The sequence below is a fragment of the Polistes fuscatus genome, unplaced genomic scaffold, assembly GCF_010416935.1.
Source record: "Polistes fuscatus isolate 324 unplaced genomic scaffold, CU_Pfus_HIC Scaffold7, whole genome shotgun sequence".
NCBI lineage: Eukaryota > Metazoa > Arthropoda > Insecta > Hymenoptera > Vespidae > Polistes > Polistes fuscatus.
Window position 1 is genome coordinate 9560849 of NW_025113151.1, and position 14868 is coordinate 9575716.

General features: G+C 31.9%; 2 protein-coding genes across 5 annotated transcripts; both read left to right on the forward strand.

Annotated features, from left to right (window-relative positions):
* The first annotated feature begins 66 nt into the window (after window positions 1–66).
* On the forward strand, window positions 67–3618 carry LOC122524332 (DNA replication licensing factor MCM4). 2 transcript variants are annotated; one of them, XM_043646507.1, is made up of 7 exons: window positions 67–206; window positions 284–400; window positions 534–850; window positions 947–2443; window positions 2526–2926; window positions 3013–3223; window positions 3313–3618. In XM_043646507.1, the coding sequence occupies exons 2-7, from the start codon at window positions 340–342 to the stop codon at window positions 3406–3408; spliced, it is 2583 nt and encodes an 860-aa protein (XP_043502442.1). In that variant the 5' UTR covers window positions 67–206; window positions 284–339; the 3' UTR covers window positions 3409–3618. The 2 variants fall into 2 exon arrangements, with proteins under 2 accessions (XP_043502442.1, XP_043502443.1); XM_043646508.1 differs by lacking the exon at window positions 67–206 and having other exon boundaries at window positions 219–400.
* Window positions 3619–4452: 834 nt separating this feature from the next.
* LOC122524333 (E3 ubiquitin-protein ligase TRIM71-like) lies at window positions 4453–14178 on the forward strand. Of its 3 annotated transcripts, XM_043646511.1 has the most exons (8): window positions 4453–4554; window positions 4862–5035; window positions 10774–10994; window positions 11129–11431; window positions 11854–12159; window positions 12276–12566; window positions 12826–13389; window positions 13478–14178. In XM_043646511.1, exons 3-8 carry the CDS (start codon window positions 10836–10838, stop codon window positions 14057–14059), a joined length of 2205 nt encoding a protein of 734 aa, XP_043502446.1. In that variant the 5' UTR covers window positions 4453–4554; window positions 4862–5035; window positions 10774–10835; the 3' UTR covers window positions 14060–14178. The 3 variants fall into 3 exon arrangements, with proteins under 3 accessions (XP_043502446.1, XP_043502445.1, XP_043502447.1); XM_043646510.1 differs by lacking the exons at window positions 4453–4554; window positions 4862–5035 and adding an exon at window positions 6741–8344; XM_043646512.1 differs by lacking the exons at window positions 4453–4554; window positions 4862–5035 and adding an exon at window positions 6744–8344 and having other exon boundaries at window positions 11129–11365.
* Window positions 14179–14868: the final 690 nt, after the last annotated feature.

Here is a 14868-nt window from a genome sequence, read left to right on the forward strand (position 1 = left end):
ATTAATAATAATGATTAAAGAACTAATCAGAAAGTCCGATAGATCTTTGTAGCGTAACGCGGTAAAAATTTAAAATTGTTTTACTTGTCAATTGTATTCGACCAATGAGCATGCTTGTTTCATATAAGATAGGTTATTTTTCGATAACCTACTAGTATATGGTTTAATGAACAAAAGTTTTGCCGGGAAAAAGTTCAGTTATATGTGTAAGTAGGATGTATATAACCTATTCAAATTATTTAAGTTTTGTGTAATCCATAACGATTTCTTTGTTGTTTAACAGCTATTTAGAATTGGAAGACACACAGTAGTTTATACATTATATTACTTATAAACACAATGTCAAGCCCATTAGGTCCGCCTCGTTCCAGTCGAAGCAATGATAGTGGTTCTAATAGAGGTTTTTAAACATAAATATACATATATTAAATAATAATTACATTTTTCATTTCCTAAGCTTATATATATATATTATTTTACTGCGAAGGCTTTTTTTGAACCAAAATATATTCATTACATATTATATTACACAGGAACTCCACAAAAAAGACCAAGCAACAATACTGTAGAAACTCCATTACGATGGGGAAATCGTCGTATTCAAGAGACGATTGCTGGATCATCGGAGGCTGGTTCTCAAATTCCTGCATCTTCTCCAATTGCGGCACAACAAAGTCCACTTGCTGCAGGGATGAGCGAAATAGACTTATCATCTCCATTGAATTATGGTACTCCTAGTTCTCTGGGATCTATACGTACTCCACGAAGTGGCGTTAGAGGAACACCTATTCGGCAAAGAACAGATATTAGAACAGATAAGCATATACGTCAGGTTAATTTGTCTGAACCGGTAAATAATAAATATTTATTTAATAGTAATAATTTAAACAATAAAAATGGAAATATTACTGAAAGAAATATTTTTGGTTTTATGGTTCTTATTTAGATTCCTGAAGAAGCAGCTATTCCAGGTACATCGGAAAGTGAAAACACAGGTCCACAGTTAGTAATATGGGGTACAAATGTGGTTGTGAATCGTTGTAAAGAGCAGTTCAAACGTTTTGTGCTTCGCTTTATTGATCCAGAAGCTGAGAATGATGAATTACCAGAAAACATGAACTTATCAGAGCCATTATATTTACAAAAGCTTGAAGAAATTCATACATTAGAAGAACCATATTTGAATATAAATTGTGCCCATTTGGAGGTTTTTGATGAACAATTATATCGACAATTAATATGTTATCCACAAGAAGTCATACCTACTATGGATATGGCAGCTAATGAAATGTTTTTTGAAAAATATCCAGCTGCAGTGTTAGAACACCAGATACAAGTACGGCCTTTTAATGTTACCAGAACTAAAAGTATGCGCTTGCTTAATCCAGAAGACATAGATCAATTAATTACTGTTTCTGGTATGGTGATCAGAACATCTAATATTATGCCAGAGATGAGAGAAGCATTCTTTGAATGTATTATATGTGGATTCTCAACATTGGTAGAAATGGATAGAGGCCGTATAGTAGAACCTACAGCTTGTACAAAATGTAACAATAATTATTGTTTTACATTGATACACAATCGCAGTCACTTCTCTGATAAACAAATGATTAAATTACAAGAATCGCCTGATGACATGCCTGCTGGACACACTCCTCATACTGTTATCATTTTTGCACATAATGATTTAGTTGATGCTGTTTCTCCTGGCGATAGGGTATATGTTACAGGAATATATCGTGCTCAACCATTACGTGTTAATCCAAGACAATCAAATGTACGTGCTGTTTATAAAACACATATCGATGTCGTTCACTTTAGGAAACATGATTCAAAAAGATTGTACGATCAACAAGAAGGTAAAGACCATGCATTTCCAGCAGAGAGAATAGAACTTTTACAATTACTATCTCAAAAGGAGGATGTTTATGAGAGATTAGCCAGACATATTGCACCAAGTATTTACGAAAATGAAGATGTGAAGAAAGGTATATTGCTTCAACTTTTTGGTGGTACAAAAAAAGGTGAAGGTCTCATCAGAAGGAAACATTTTCGTTCAGAAATTAATATATTACTTTGCGGTGATCCTGGTACCAGCAAATCACAGTTATTACAATTTGTTTTCAATTTGGTACCACGTTCACAATACAGTAGTGGTAAAGGTTCTAGTGCTGTTGGTTTAACAGCTTATGTAACCAAGGATCCAGAAAGTAGACAGTTAGTATTACAAACTGGAGCTTTGGTATTAGCAGATAACGGCATTTGTTGTATAGACGAATTTGATAAAATGAATGATAGTACACGTTCTATTTTGCACGAAGTTATGGAGCAGCAGACCTTAAGTATTGCCAAAGCAGGAATCATTTGTCAATTAAATGCAAGGACAAGTATTTTAGCTGCTGCGAATCCGTGTGGATCACAATGGAATAAAAATAAAACGGTAAATATATACATATATATATTTATATGCATATGGTACTTACTATATAGACAATACTTAACGAATTTATAATTTTTTTCAGGTCGTCGAGAACGTGATGTTACCTCATACATTGATGTCTCGTTTCGATTTAATCTTTCTTATGTTAGATCCTCAAAGCGAAGTGTTCGATAGAAAATTAGCACGCCATTTGGTATCTCTTTATTATAAAACTGAATTAGAGGATGAAGATGAAATTATAGATATGAGTATACTCCGTGATTACATTGCATATGCTAAAGAACACATTCATCCCACTCTCAATGAAGAAAGTCAACAGAGATTGATTCAAGCTTATGTTGATATGAGGAGAGTAGGTAGTGGCCGTGGACAAATTACTGCTTATCCGAGACAATTAGAATCTTTGATACGATTATCTGAAGCTCATGCAAAAATACGATTCAGCAATGTTGTAGAAATTGAAGATGTAGAAGAAGCATGGAGGTTAAAATTAAAAATTAATCAATTTACTATATCGAAGATATTATACAATAGATAATTATCAAATAAAATTTTATATTTCTAAATAGATTACATCGTGAAGCCTTAAAGCAATCAGCTATTGATCCTTTAAGCGGTAAGATTGACATCAGTATTTTAACTACTGGAATTTCTTCAGCAGCCAGAAAACGAAGATTTGAATTAAACGAGTCTCTTAAGAAATTGATTCAATCGAAAAATAAAACATCTATGCTTAATTATCAGAAAGTTTTTACTGAATTTAGAGGATCATCTGACCTGGTAAGTATATTATATTTTATTAGATTACTTCTCTTGTATCACATTTTTATATGTATTATATGATATATTTTGTATGTATCAATTTTTAGTTGGTGACACGCGAAATGTTTGAAGATGCTTTGAAAGATTTACAGGAGGACGGAGTTATAATTGTTGTTGGCAAAAATTCAATTCGTATATGTTAATTATTTTTTTAAGGTTCGCCTATGATACGATATTTTTAAAATAAATTTCTTTTAAATATTTTTTCGTCATTTTTTGTTAGTAGTTAAACTTTAGTTTACTTTAGACTTTAGATTAGAAACATAAAATAAATGATACAAATAAGAATAGAAATGGCCAGAGCATTAACAATTAAGGCGATATGTTTTTATAATGAAAAAATTATGACAATATTTTCATTGTGCATATAATCTTTTCCATAAAACTAAATAAATACCTACACTTACTAGTACAATAGATACGTATTAGTTTGATGTAAAAATAATTGCAGTTTTGAAGTACCGAATTTAAAAATGTATGTGGTTTAAATATCAAATAACTGTTGAATGATCAACATTGAATTTTTCTGCAACTTTTCGAGTTTCTTTTTAATAATTCATTGATTGACTTATTACGATCATTTGACATGTTAGAAAAAAATATCTTTATAGATTGAAGATATGCAAAGTGTACAAAGTTCAAATAACACCGAGATAATTTAGTAAAAAAAAGTAAAAATTACTGAAGTATTCCATTGTACAGAAATATTAACGAATTGAAAATTTCAAGTGTTTCAAAATTTTATTTACGGTATATTTTATTATTATTATTATTATTATTATTATTTAAAGATAAACAAAAAAAATATTATTAAAAATACGAATTTCTCATAATACGTATTTTGTCAATAAAATTAAACACAATGATTTTTCCAAATTCTGTAAATTCGTTTCAGGTGTTAATTAAAAAACTAATTAAACGTTGTTTCCATTCCATAGAAATTGGCAAGGTAAAACGATAATATTTTTGCATGCACGAAAAAAGATGAATTTTAAATTAATCTATAAAGATTAATGAAAATTTTTAATCTAATAATCTTTTAATTCTCAATCTAATTTAATCGATTATCGAAATATTTTTAATTTTTACACCCTTTGAAGTTACACAATTTTAATGATATGTCTTTTGTAATAGAGACTAACTGACAATGAAGTAATCGTGTTAAAGAATTCAACCCCCATCTTGCGAGATATGGAATCTGCTGGAAAAGTGGGATCATCTGTCTTGTCGGTTTTTTTATCCGTCGATCTACCGCTCGTTCCAGTTCACTTTTGTCTCTGAAAGAATTTGTAAGTATCTATACGATTTAATATATACATATATATTTATGTATGCTGTAAATCTATCATTATCTTCTGTACATATTTTTAATACTTTTTCATTGACATATTAACGAACTTTCTTTCAATATTATACAAATATTCATTTAAAAAATAACAATTCAATTTTCATCAAAAAAAAAAAAGAAAAACAATTCCCTTTTTATAAAATATCTGAAATATATAAGAATTGGCCAAAATAATTGGAAAGAAAAATAAATGGAAACAATTTATTCGTACAAACAAACAATGAAATATACATTTTCGTTATTTTCAGGGTTGAATCGGAGAGATGGTGTCGTTAAAACAAAACGACCTGTAGAGAGATCTATATATATACACGCGGCGCCCACGTTTCATGCGCGGGCGTCGCGACGGAGGCGTCGTACTACGTAGTTTTGCACTTGCGGTGACCTTGGGAGCACCCACGTATCAGGGAGAGAAAGAGGGGGTAAGGATATTCGTTCATCGACGTTCCCATTCCCTTTTGCCCCTCCCTTACCCTATCATTGAGATACGCTGCTACGTATAACCCTCGTACCTAACACACACATACATGGCACACACAGAGTGGGCGCGTGCGCCTACGCATAACACGTACACACACATAGAGACAGGTATATATATGCATGTACGATTCATCGTTCCTTGGAAAAACTCTTTTTATTTCTTTATACTTTATTATTGAAATAGATGTTACATATATTTATGTAATTATACATATACGTTTTCTAATTGATATTTTCATGATATTAAATAGATACATCTCTCACGATGATTTAAAAACAATTGATTGTTATCATCCTAAGATGATATTAACGATCTCTCTTCGTTTATATCATTTTCGTTAATATGAAATTAAACGTGAAATTGTGAAAGTAAAATAAAAAATTAATTAAGAATTTCCTATCTGATATAATATTAAATTTCTATTTAATTTTAACTTCTATTTATATATGATATATTTTTCTTTGAGCTTTTTATAATCAAGGTACATGAAGAGGTACATGTAATATATATTGCTTTAGATAGAATAGTATATAAAAAAAAAATACTATGCTATCCCTGTTTAAACAAAGTTACTAATAAATAAGATGTTATTTTATCTTCTATACGTATATAAATATATATTCTTTCATCAGTTTTTTTTGTGTGCAGAAGGATGTATCGGAAGTAAAGAATTTTCTTCGTTTCTTTTTAGACAAATTTTGTATATCGTTGTATTCGAATATTTGTCGGAAGAGAAGTTAGAAAATTTAATATAAACAAAATTAAACACATATTCTTTTAGAAATCAATTTTATTTCTCTATAGAGAGAAAAGGAGGATGAAAGAGTGGGAGAGAAGTGAGTGTACGTCTGATTACGTTTATTGATGCAGCTTCGTGAGAGCTTTCCGTGATTCTGTGTATAGAGATGAAAATACATACACACACACACACACACATAGATGTATATATAAATACACATAGAGGGTTATACCGTACGCGTACAAAAGCTCACCACCTGTATGCGATGTCGCGTGCGCGCGCGCGCGCACGCGTGTGCCTGTTGGTGGTTGGTGATAGTAGTGGTTACTGATAAGGGGTGGAGAGGAATATGGAGGAGGACTGACGCGATAGATAGAAAGCAGGGAAAAAGTGTGTTTCACACGACTCGATCGTTAAAGCGGCACATAGCCCCACCACGTGGTAGCCGTGGTACACGTAAAAGTCCATTCATAAAATTATGTGCTTTAGAATTATTTTTCTAACTGAGTTTGATTCTCTGATTAAAAAGAGATCGTAAGAGGAAGAAATATTTCAATACAGATAACTGTAATATTATAATATTCAAAATTGATGTGTATACGTTGACAAAGGAATCGTATCAATTTTGTTTGTAATAACATTAGGAACAGCAATTATATTAAGTATCTCTTTTTCTAAAACAAATTTAATATTTATTTATAAATATACATCTGTGTTATATTCTTTAAAATAGTTTCCTTGATTATTTTCGATGACTTTGATCAATTCTTAGAAGCAATTGTCGAATTCTTTGAAGTAAAAAGGATGACAAATTTCGATGCAATGAATTTAATATAAAGATACCAAATTTATTGCTATACTTAATATATGTAATCAGTATATATATACGCATTGAATATGATAACGTTAATTTAAATTCAACTATTATTAGGATTCAATTAATGTATACATTTTAAAACGGTAGAGCTATCCATCCCGTTGATGAAATTTGATTTATCGAATCAAGTTAGGACATAGTTCGGCGTTTTAAGGGAAAACCGCAACATTCCACAAGAGACAAATAAAAGTATAACGGCCGAAGCTGCATTGAGCGACGCTTCCATTCATGATCTTCCGACGCAAGCGCTCTATCGTAAAGCCGCATGGCGAATGGCAAACGTTAAGAGGGGTTAAAGGGGTATCTTGGTCTTGAATCTCCCACATAATCAAGAAAATTGTAAATTGTTTTTCTGTTGTAAAGTTTCAAACAAGTCAAATGATACCTTTCAGTGTCTACGAAATTTTTCAAACATTGAAACAATGCCAAGTATCAAATAAAAAACGATAGTTGAAAAGTATCGGCAAAGGATTGAAAAATAAAATTGAATTATATCCGGGCTTAAATGAACTAACAAAATTAAGAATGAGAATATAGATGATTTTTGTAATATTTTTTATTAGAAGGGAAAAAGGAGGGCAAAGTTTAACTTTATCGGAACACGAGGAAGGGTTTATGGGATGGGAGAGGAAAAAAGTATCAGTTCGTGGAATCCTTCTCAAGGTTAATACATAAGGGCTAGAAATTAACCGATGCGCGTCAATGGGATAAAAATAAAGTTGATGATATTGATGGGTGGAAAAGATATCGTCGATTCGAATTGCAAAAAAAAAGGGATTCAAATAATTAAATATCTATATAAAAGTGTACACATATATTCAAAATGTGAGATATCTAGTGGAAATCTGTTTAATTGAGGCAGCTTGTATATGCATCTATGTATATACATGTATACATAATTAAAATAGTTGAACCTACTCGACATTGCCGTATGCGAAAATAAATAGAAAAAGAGAGAGAGAGATATAAAAATGAAGGAACGAAAGGGATTGCTAGAAATCGGTGGCCTGGTAGAGTGGCGAATACACCACCCCAGTGGGGATGCGGATTAGATATACGCATACACGGAGAGAGAGAGATAGCGATAAAGAAGAGGGTGCGCCTGCGTGGCTCCGATTGGTTGAACGGGACCGAACGTCGAATAGTGGGGGACGCGGGTCTTCAAGCTCATTTAGAAATACTACAGTAGTCGAACTTGAATTTAGTGCGAACGGAAAGCTCGAGGCGCGAGGTCAAACTTGTATTATTAGAAGTACATGTGATTAGAAGAACAGAAAAAAAACGAAGAGAAAGAAAGAAAGAAAGAAGAAAAGATAAATTGAGAAAAATATTTCACAAATTTTCATTATCCCCCCCAGAAACATACTGAGCCACTTTATTTTTTTCTTTCCTCGATTATTAATTTAATCTTGTTTTGTAGATTAGACACAAGCACTCCCCCTCGTTCCCGTGATTTCCCACTTTCTCGTGGTTCGATTATTTAAGCTTGTGTTTAGAAAAGTCCATTCGCATTTGAATGTAAATATTTGTTTATAAGCGTGTAACACGATATATAACGTATATATGTATGTATATAAAATCATCGGCTGTTAATGCTGCTGAAGTAAGACGGTGCTCGACATAAGGACAAAACGGTTAGTGTGTCTCTTATAAAATATATTCAATTAATTTAGAAATATCATATATATTTTATCGATATTAAATTATTTAAGAATTAATTTTACAAACTGTTATTTCTAAATTATATAATTATATATGATAATTCTATAATAGTTTAATTTAAACGTATGGTAATATCGATTTGATGTACAAAAATTCATAAATTTAGGTAGAAATTTAACAAAGAGAAAGAAAAAAAGGGGGGATAATAATATCGTTTAATTTGTATTACGAACGTTGTTTTTTTATATCTTAAAATATATTAATCAAACGACAATAACATTCGACTAATCGTTAAAATTGAATAATCTTAAAAACACGAATTGAAATTGAAACGATTCTTTGTAATTGCAATTTGAATTTGTTTCTCTAAACCGTCTTTTACAGAGATTTATAAAGGGCATTATTTTAATATTTAAATGTTTGCTCTCATCAAACGACGAATAGATTCGCATGGGAATCAATTCGTTTTTTCAAACGAAATTCAAACTTTTCTGGCGGGTTGGAAACATTCCAAATTCTTCTAATAAACTTAACCGAGAAGATTAAAAGTAACGAATGAGCGATACATATAAATGATTAGAAATGAAAAGATTAGAAAAGTGTTATGTTTGAAGATTTGGGAGTAAAATTTTGTATAAAAAAATATATATATATAAAAATTAATAATTTTGATAAAAAAAAAGTTCCAAACTGTTAAGAAAAGTTTTTCCACATAACAATATACCACATATAATAAATAATTAATTCTTATATATAATAAAATAGTAATTCTTGTATATAACAAAATATGTTTCGTATAGAAACAATTATTGACGACTTGATGTATCAAAATTTCATAAACTTTTATATCTTTTATTTTTCCTTTTTTTTTTCTCTCTCTCTCTCTTTTTTCTCGAATTCACATAGAAAATGTATATACCTTTACATAGATGGATCGGCAATGGTTACATTCAATGGTGGTAGTGGTAGGTATATAGGCGCACGTGCCCCACAAAGTTCGCGCGCGTGGGCGTTCTTTCCCCTTTTCTCTCTCTCTCTCTCTCCCTCCCCCTTTTTCCCCCTTTGCGCGTAAATGCGAAGAACCGAGTGGTTCATGCGCGCTCTCATACTTTCAAAACCACCCACCAACACTACCATCAACCCTCTCCGCATAGGTATCGGACCTTTTACTTTCTCCTCCTTTCTGACCCTCGAGAGGAAAAGCAGGTCTGACCTTGGTCGTCATGGCGATTTCAAGGATACCACCCTCGAAATGCCACGAAACATCCGGAAAATGAATAAGTTTTTTTCTTCTCTTCCCTTTTTTTTTTTCCTTCTTCTCATCGATGCTCTTCTATTCTGTCCTGTTCCTCTGTTATACATTTTTCATCCCATATTTCATGATATTTAATATTTCATTATCTCTCCTTCCGCGATCGTTCTTATCGGAATTATTAAAAAAAAGAAAAAAAAAAAAAGAAGAAAAAAAATATTATTCGAATTAATCGTGTAACGTGAAATTTATCATCGTCTCTAAAATTCGTTAAATTCGTGTGTAAACATTGACCGGGATTATGTATATATGCAAAGTATATATGTAAAGTAATATCTCAATATGTTTTATATAATCAAATCGATTGATAATGAACAATAAATAATTCGTTAATTAGATTCTATTAAAATGAGGAGACATATAATAAATAATCGTTTGTTTTCTTCGATGTTTGAAAAATGATCAACCAACCGGTTGATCTAACAAGTTCTACGAGATAAAATCCGGAAAATTGTTTTTACTTTTAGTTTGTATCGTTCGTTATCTATTATTTTGATTGATTTAAGTGATTAGGGCTGAACAATATAGGACCAGGTAACTTTCGCTCGCGAAAGGAATACATACACCTACGTCAATTTCCCGTGATTATTGATTTTCGTAGGATCCCATGAGTAGAAGCAGGACCCTATTTCTCGATCCCAAGAGCAAAAGGGGATTCTGTTTTCTTGTTGCACGATACTCTCAGTCAGCGGCCTTGAACCGGCTACCGTAGAGGTGTGTGTCCCGATTTCAAACACACACAGATAAAATTATGGTAGAACAAATGGTATCCATGCGATACCATGGGAAATACATAAACTATTGGAATTAATTCCATGAAAAAAATGTTTTTCTTTCTTTTTTTACAATTTTAATGTCAAACCATACGATTGATATACTTCAGTTTTTATATTTCAAATAATTTTCCTCAATAATTATACTTATATCATTACTCGATAACAATTTCCATATCCGATAAACAATGAATTAATAATGTCTTATATTCAAAGTTCTGAAGAAACAACGGAACATTCCTTTAATCGAATATGTTTTGAAGGAAAATATAAATTTAAAAAAAATGTTTACAATATCATATTTTCTATGTTTCAGATCGAAGTTATAAGTAAGAAAAAAAAAGAACAAAATTATTCGAGACTAATCGATCTATTAAGATGAAACGCGCTCAAAATTTTAATCGTGCTGCTAACTTTTTCGGAAAATTACAACGTGAACAACAACAACAGCAACAACAACAACAACAACGTGAACAACGACCACAATCGCAACAACAGTTGCAAGAGTCTAATAGCGACATGAATTCTTTATTTCGGGTACGTAAAAATTCTTCAAATACACGGGAAAGCTTTTAGCTAATTTTCTTTTACGAAAGAAAAAAGAAAAAAAAAGAAAAAAAGAAAGGAAAGATGGTAGAGGGTATTAATATTTTGGAAATTTGTTATTTAAGTTTCAATCAGATTCGGAAAGTCTAGCAGGTACGTCATCGGGAAGTAGTTCAACTTCTCAAGGCTACAGTCATTCACCGGACGACTTAAGCGTCGATTCATTGATTAATATACTTCTACATCCTTACGTCGTTAATGGTGATGATGCCATTAAATTTCCTCAATCGAGAGAAATAACAAGTAAATGCAGCGACTACCAAGATTTTGACTGCCAAATGGGTATAGAAGGGCGTCGATCGGTAAGGGGTGCTTCCTCTTACTTTTTAGAACTATGCCTTTCAGTTAGCGACATGACTATGGATATGGTGTGTTGATAAAACATTTTTTTTTCTTTTTATATTATTATTATTTATTATTATCTTTTATTTTCATTTATTTTTCCGTTTTTCATTTATTCAATTGTAATATGTAATAATCAAAAGAAAATGAATTCACATAATAATTTGTGCTTATTTAATTGAATTTAATTTCTTTTTTTTATTTCCTCTCTTATAATATATAATTGCACTTGTAAACGATAAAAATAACAATTAGACGTGTGACAAGTTATTTGACAAGTTAACTCTCGTTCAAATAATCAACTACGAATCGGTTGATAATATTTATTTTTTTTTTTACGTGATTCTTTGAAAGGGAACGAACGAATCACTCTATAATCTTTCATTATTTATTCTTACAATTATAATTATACGTAATTGAAATAACGTATAACGATTTTTGTATTTAGAGTCATTTGGATTTAAATTTGAGATCGGAAAGGAACGTATTTCAAAATGCGCAACAAAAAAAGTTGATGCCACAGTCAGATTTCCAACAGACTCCAATAGTATTTTGCAAAATTCACGAAGCTCACCAATGTTATTGTCAGACTTGTAGTCGATCCTATTGCTTAGAATGTTCCATTTATCACGAAGAACACGTAACGATAAATATGAGAGAGGCGATGGAGAGTGCAACGATTGAAGCCAATCATTTACTGAACGATGCTCGAATTGGAATTGCAACAATGAAACAAGAATTGAACTCATGTCAGGTGTGTATACGATTTATGATTACTGTAAATAATAACATTGAATAATAATAATTAATTATACCAAAAAAATAACTGTAAATCGTAATTGATTGTAACTTTGATTTTCATTGTGACAGTCGGCTTCCGAGATGATAGAACAAAAAGCTAGACAGGCAGCGTCTGATGTGATGCTGTGCATGAAAAGAATATCGACTGCTTTGGAGATACGTGAAAAGGAATTGCTCCGAAAAATTGAAAAGACTAGGTCCAAGAAATTCTCGACATTGAAAGCGAGGGACAATGGACTCAGAATTGGTATTGCTCAATTGACAAAAACAGCATATGAACTTAACACTGCTTTGGAAACTTATACAGTGGGCAATAATCCACGAGCATTGATAACTTGCAAGGATTTAGCATTGTCGGAGGTATTGAAATATAATTTACTAAATAATAAATACTTATACGTACAAAAGAGCGGTGATATAATAATTTACGTTAATTTTTAATTTGAACTAATTAGTAATGGATTAAACAGTAGTATTTTGTTTCTATATTATGCATACCATGTTCTCGTAAAAAATATAATTGATAACGTACTTAAACATACCATACCGCCACTGTATGTATACTAAATAATTAGCAATAATAATATAATGTTAATCATACATTGTATTATATTTTCAGATGTGTAAGGTTCGTCAAATTCAGCACAATTTACCGCCACCGGAAGAATGTTGGATATCATTCACTGGATCACCAACTGACGCGCTTCAGAACATCGTGAATTTGGGCACGATTGTATTGAACAATCCTGGTCATATAGGTGATCGTCGGTACCTGAAAGGACGAGGAAATTCACTTCCACAAGCGTTACCAATGACGCTTCTTTCATCTTCAAAAGCTAATGTTTCAATACCACGAGGAAGACCAATACCATTGAACGAATATCCAGTGACAGTTTGGTTCGGATCTAAGGTTCCTACTTGCCAGCCGCAAATACTTGCGGACAATGCCGATTCTAAGGATAATCTCTGTAGACCTTGGGGCGTTACCTGTGACAAAGATGGAAATGTCATTTTCGCCGATAGATCGAATAATCGTATACAAATTTATCGATTGGACGGTACACTGGTCAGAAGATTTGGTACATACGGTAACGGTCCTGGACAATTCGATAGACCGGCCGGTGTTGCTGTAGATTCACGTCGACGTATTATTATTGCCGATAAAGATAATCACCGTGTACAGGTATTTAATCTATTCAATCTATTAAATAATATCAAACCTATATAATGTATTAATTATACTTTGAACGTATGCTCGTTTGCTGTTCTAGATCGTAACGATGGAAGGCCAATATATAACGAGTTTCGGCGAGAGGGGATCATTGTGCGGTTACTTTAACTATCCCTGGGGTGTAGCAGTTAATTCCGATTGTCAAATAGTTATATCAGATTCGAGAAATCATCGTATACAATTGTTCAGTCCGGAAGGTGTGTTTCTTCGAAAATTTGGCCATGAAACGGATCCCACAATGTGGAAATACTTCGACTCGCCTCGTGGACTGGCCTTCAATCCGGAAGGAAATATCGTTTGTGCGGATTTCAACAATCATCGAATACTAATCATCGATTACGACTTCATGAATTCTCGCATCCTCAACTGCGAGGCTGCCAGAGGTGCTAAAGCATTCCTCAGACCTCAAGGCTTGGCCATCGACGATGATGGTAACATCATTGTAGCTGATTCAAGAAATCACAAAATACAGGTATTTGATTCTTCTGGAGCTCTTATAACGGGTTTTGGCAGTTTTGGTACAGGTGTAGGTGAAATGGATAGACCATCTGGCGTTGCTTTATGTCCAGACGGTAGAATCGCAGTTGTGGATTTCGGTAACAACCGGGCTATCTTGTTTTAAATGAATTTCAATGAAATAAGAGTATCAAGCACAAAGTGTAGATATTCTCGTGTGTATATTGTTCCCTTCTTCTCTTTCTCTCTCTATCTCTCTCTCTCTCTCTCTCTCTCTCTCTCTATTTATTTATTTATATAAAAATATATATATATATACATATATATGTATATATATATATACATATATAATATATATAATATATATATATTTATATATTTTATATATTATATACATATAGATATTGGAAAGATACGAAAGTACCGCGTTTTTATTTATTCGCGTGACATTAAAAGCAATATTTTCATACTAATTGTATATAATACTAGACGGGAATTCATGAATGTTCCTTCTTCATTTTCGGTGCCAAGATATAAGTACAAAAAAAAAAAAAATAATATAGAGAGGAAAAGAATGCTAAACTTCAGTTTCAGAGTGTTCGAGAAATATATTATTAGCCGATTTATTATGCTTGCTATTATATATTTATACATATATATACATTGTTTTAAAGCGTGCACAAAATATCGGATATTAGATGTCCGATCAAATATGTTAGAATGATATGAAAATATGAATGTAAAAGAATGATGAGGATACTCGAAATATTGAAAATATTCGAAACCAATGAAATTTCTTTCACATATTTTTATTATCCCTTAAATGGGGTTTTAGTTTTTAGCAAAAAGAAAAAATAAATTTCATGGACATGAGCATATATACACAAGACACGTACACTCACATAAACACGCACATACACACAGGCACACACACACAGATACATCTTGATATAAATGTATAACTACGTTGAGGAT

Bases quoted from the DNA above. Each gene is read 5' to 3' on its own strand.
- LOC122524332 (XM_043646507.1), top strand. From the start codon at position 340: ATGTCAAGCCCATTAGGTCCGCCTCGTTCCAGTCGAAGCAATGATAGT. The intron at 851-946 runs GTAAATAATAAA...GTTCTTATTTAG, and splicing joins AGGTTAATTTGTCTGAACCG to ATTCCTGAAGAAGCAGCTAT. The intron at 3,224-3,312 runs GTAAGTATATTA...ATCAATTTTTAG, and splicing joins TTAGAGGATCATCTGACCTG to TTGGTGACACGCGAAATGTT.
- LOC122524333 (XM_043646511.1), top strand. From the start codon at position 10,836: ATGAAACGCGCTCAAAATTTTAATCGTGCTGCTAACTTTTTCGGAAAA. The intron at 12,160-12,275 runs GTGTGTATACGA...TCATTGTGACAG, and splicing joins AAGAATTGAACTCATGTCAG to TCGGCTTCCGAGATGATAGA. The intron at 13,390-13,477 runs GTATTTAATCTA...TTGCTGTTCTAG, and splicing joins AAGATAATCACCGTGTACAG to ATCGTAACGATGGAAGGCCA.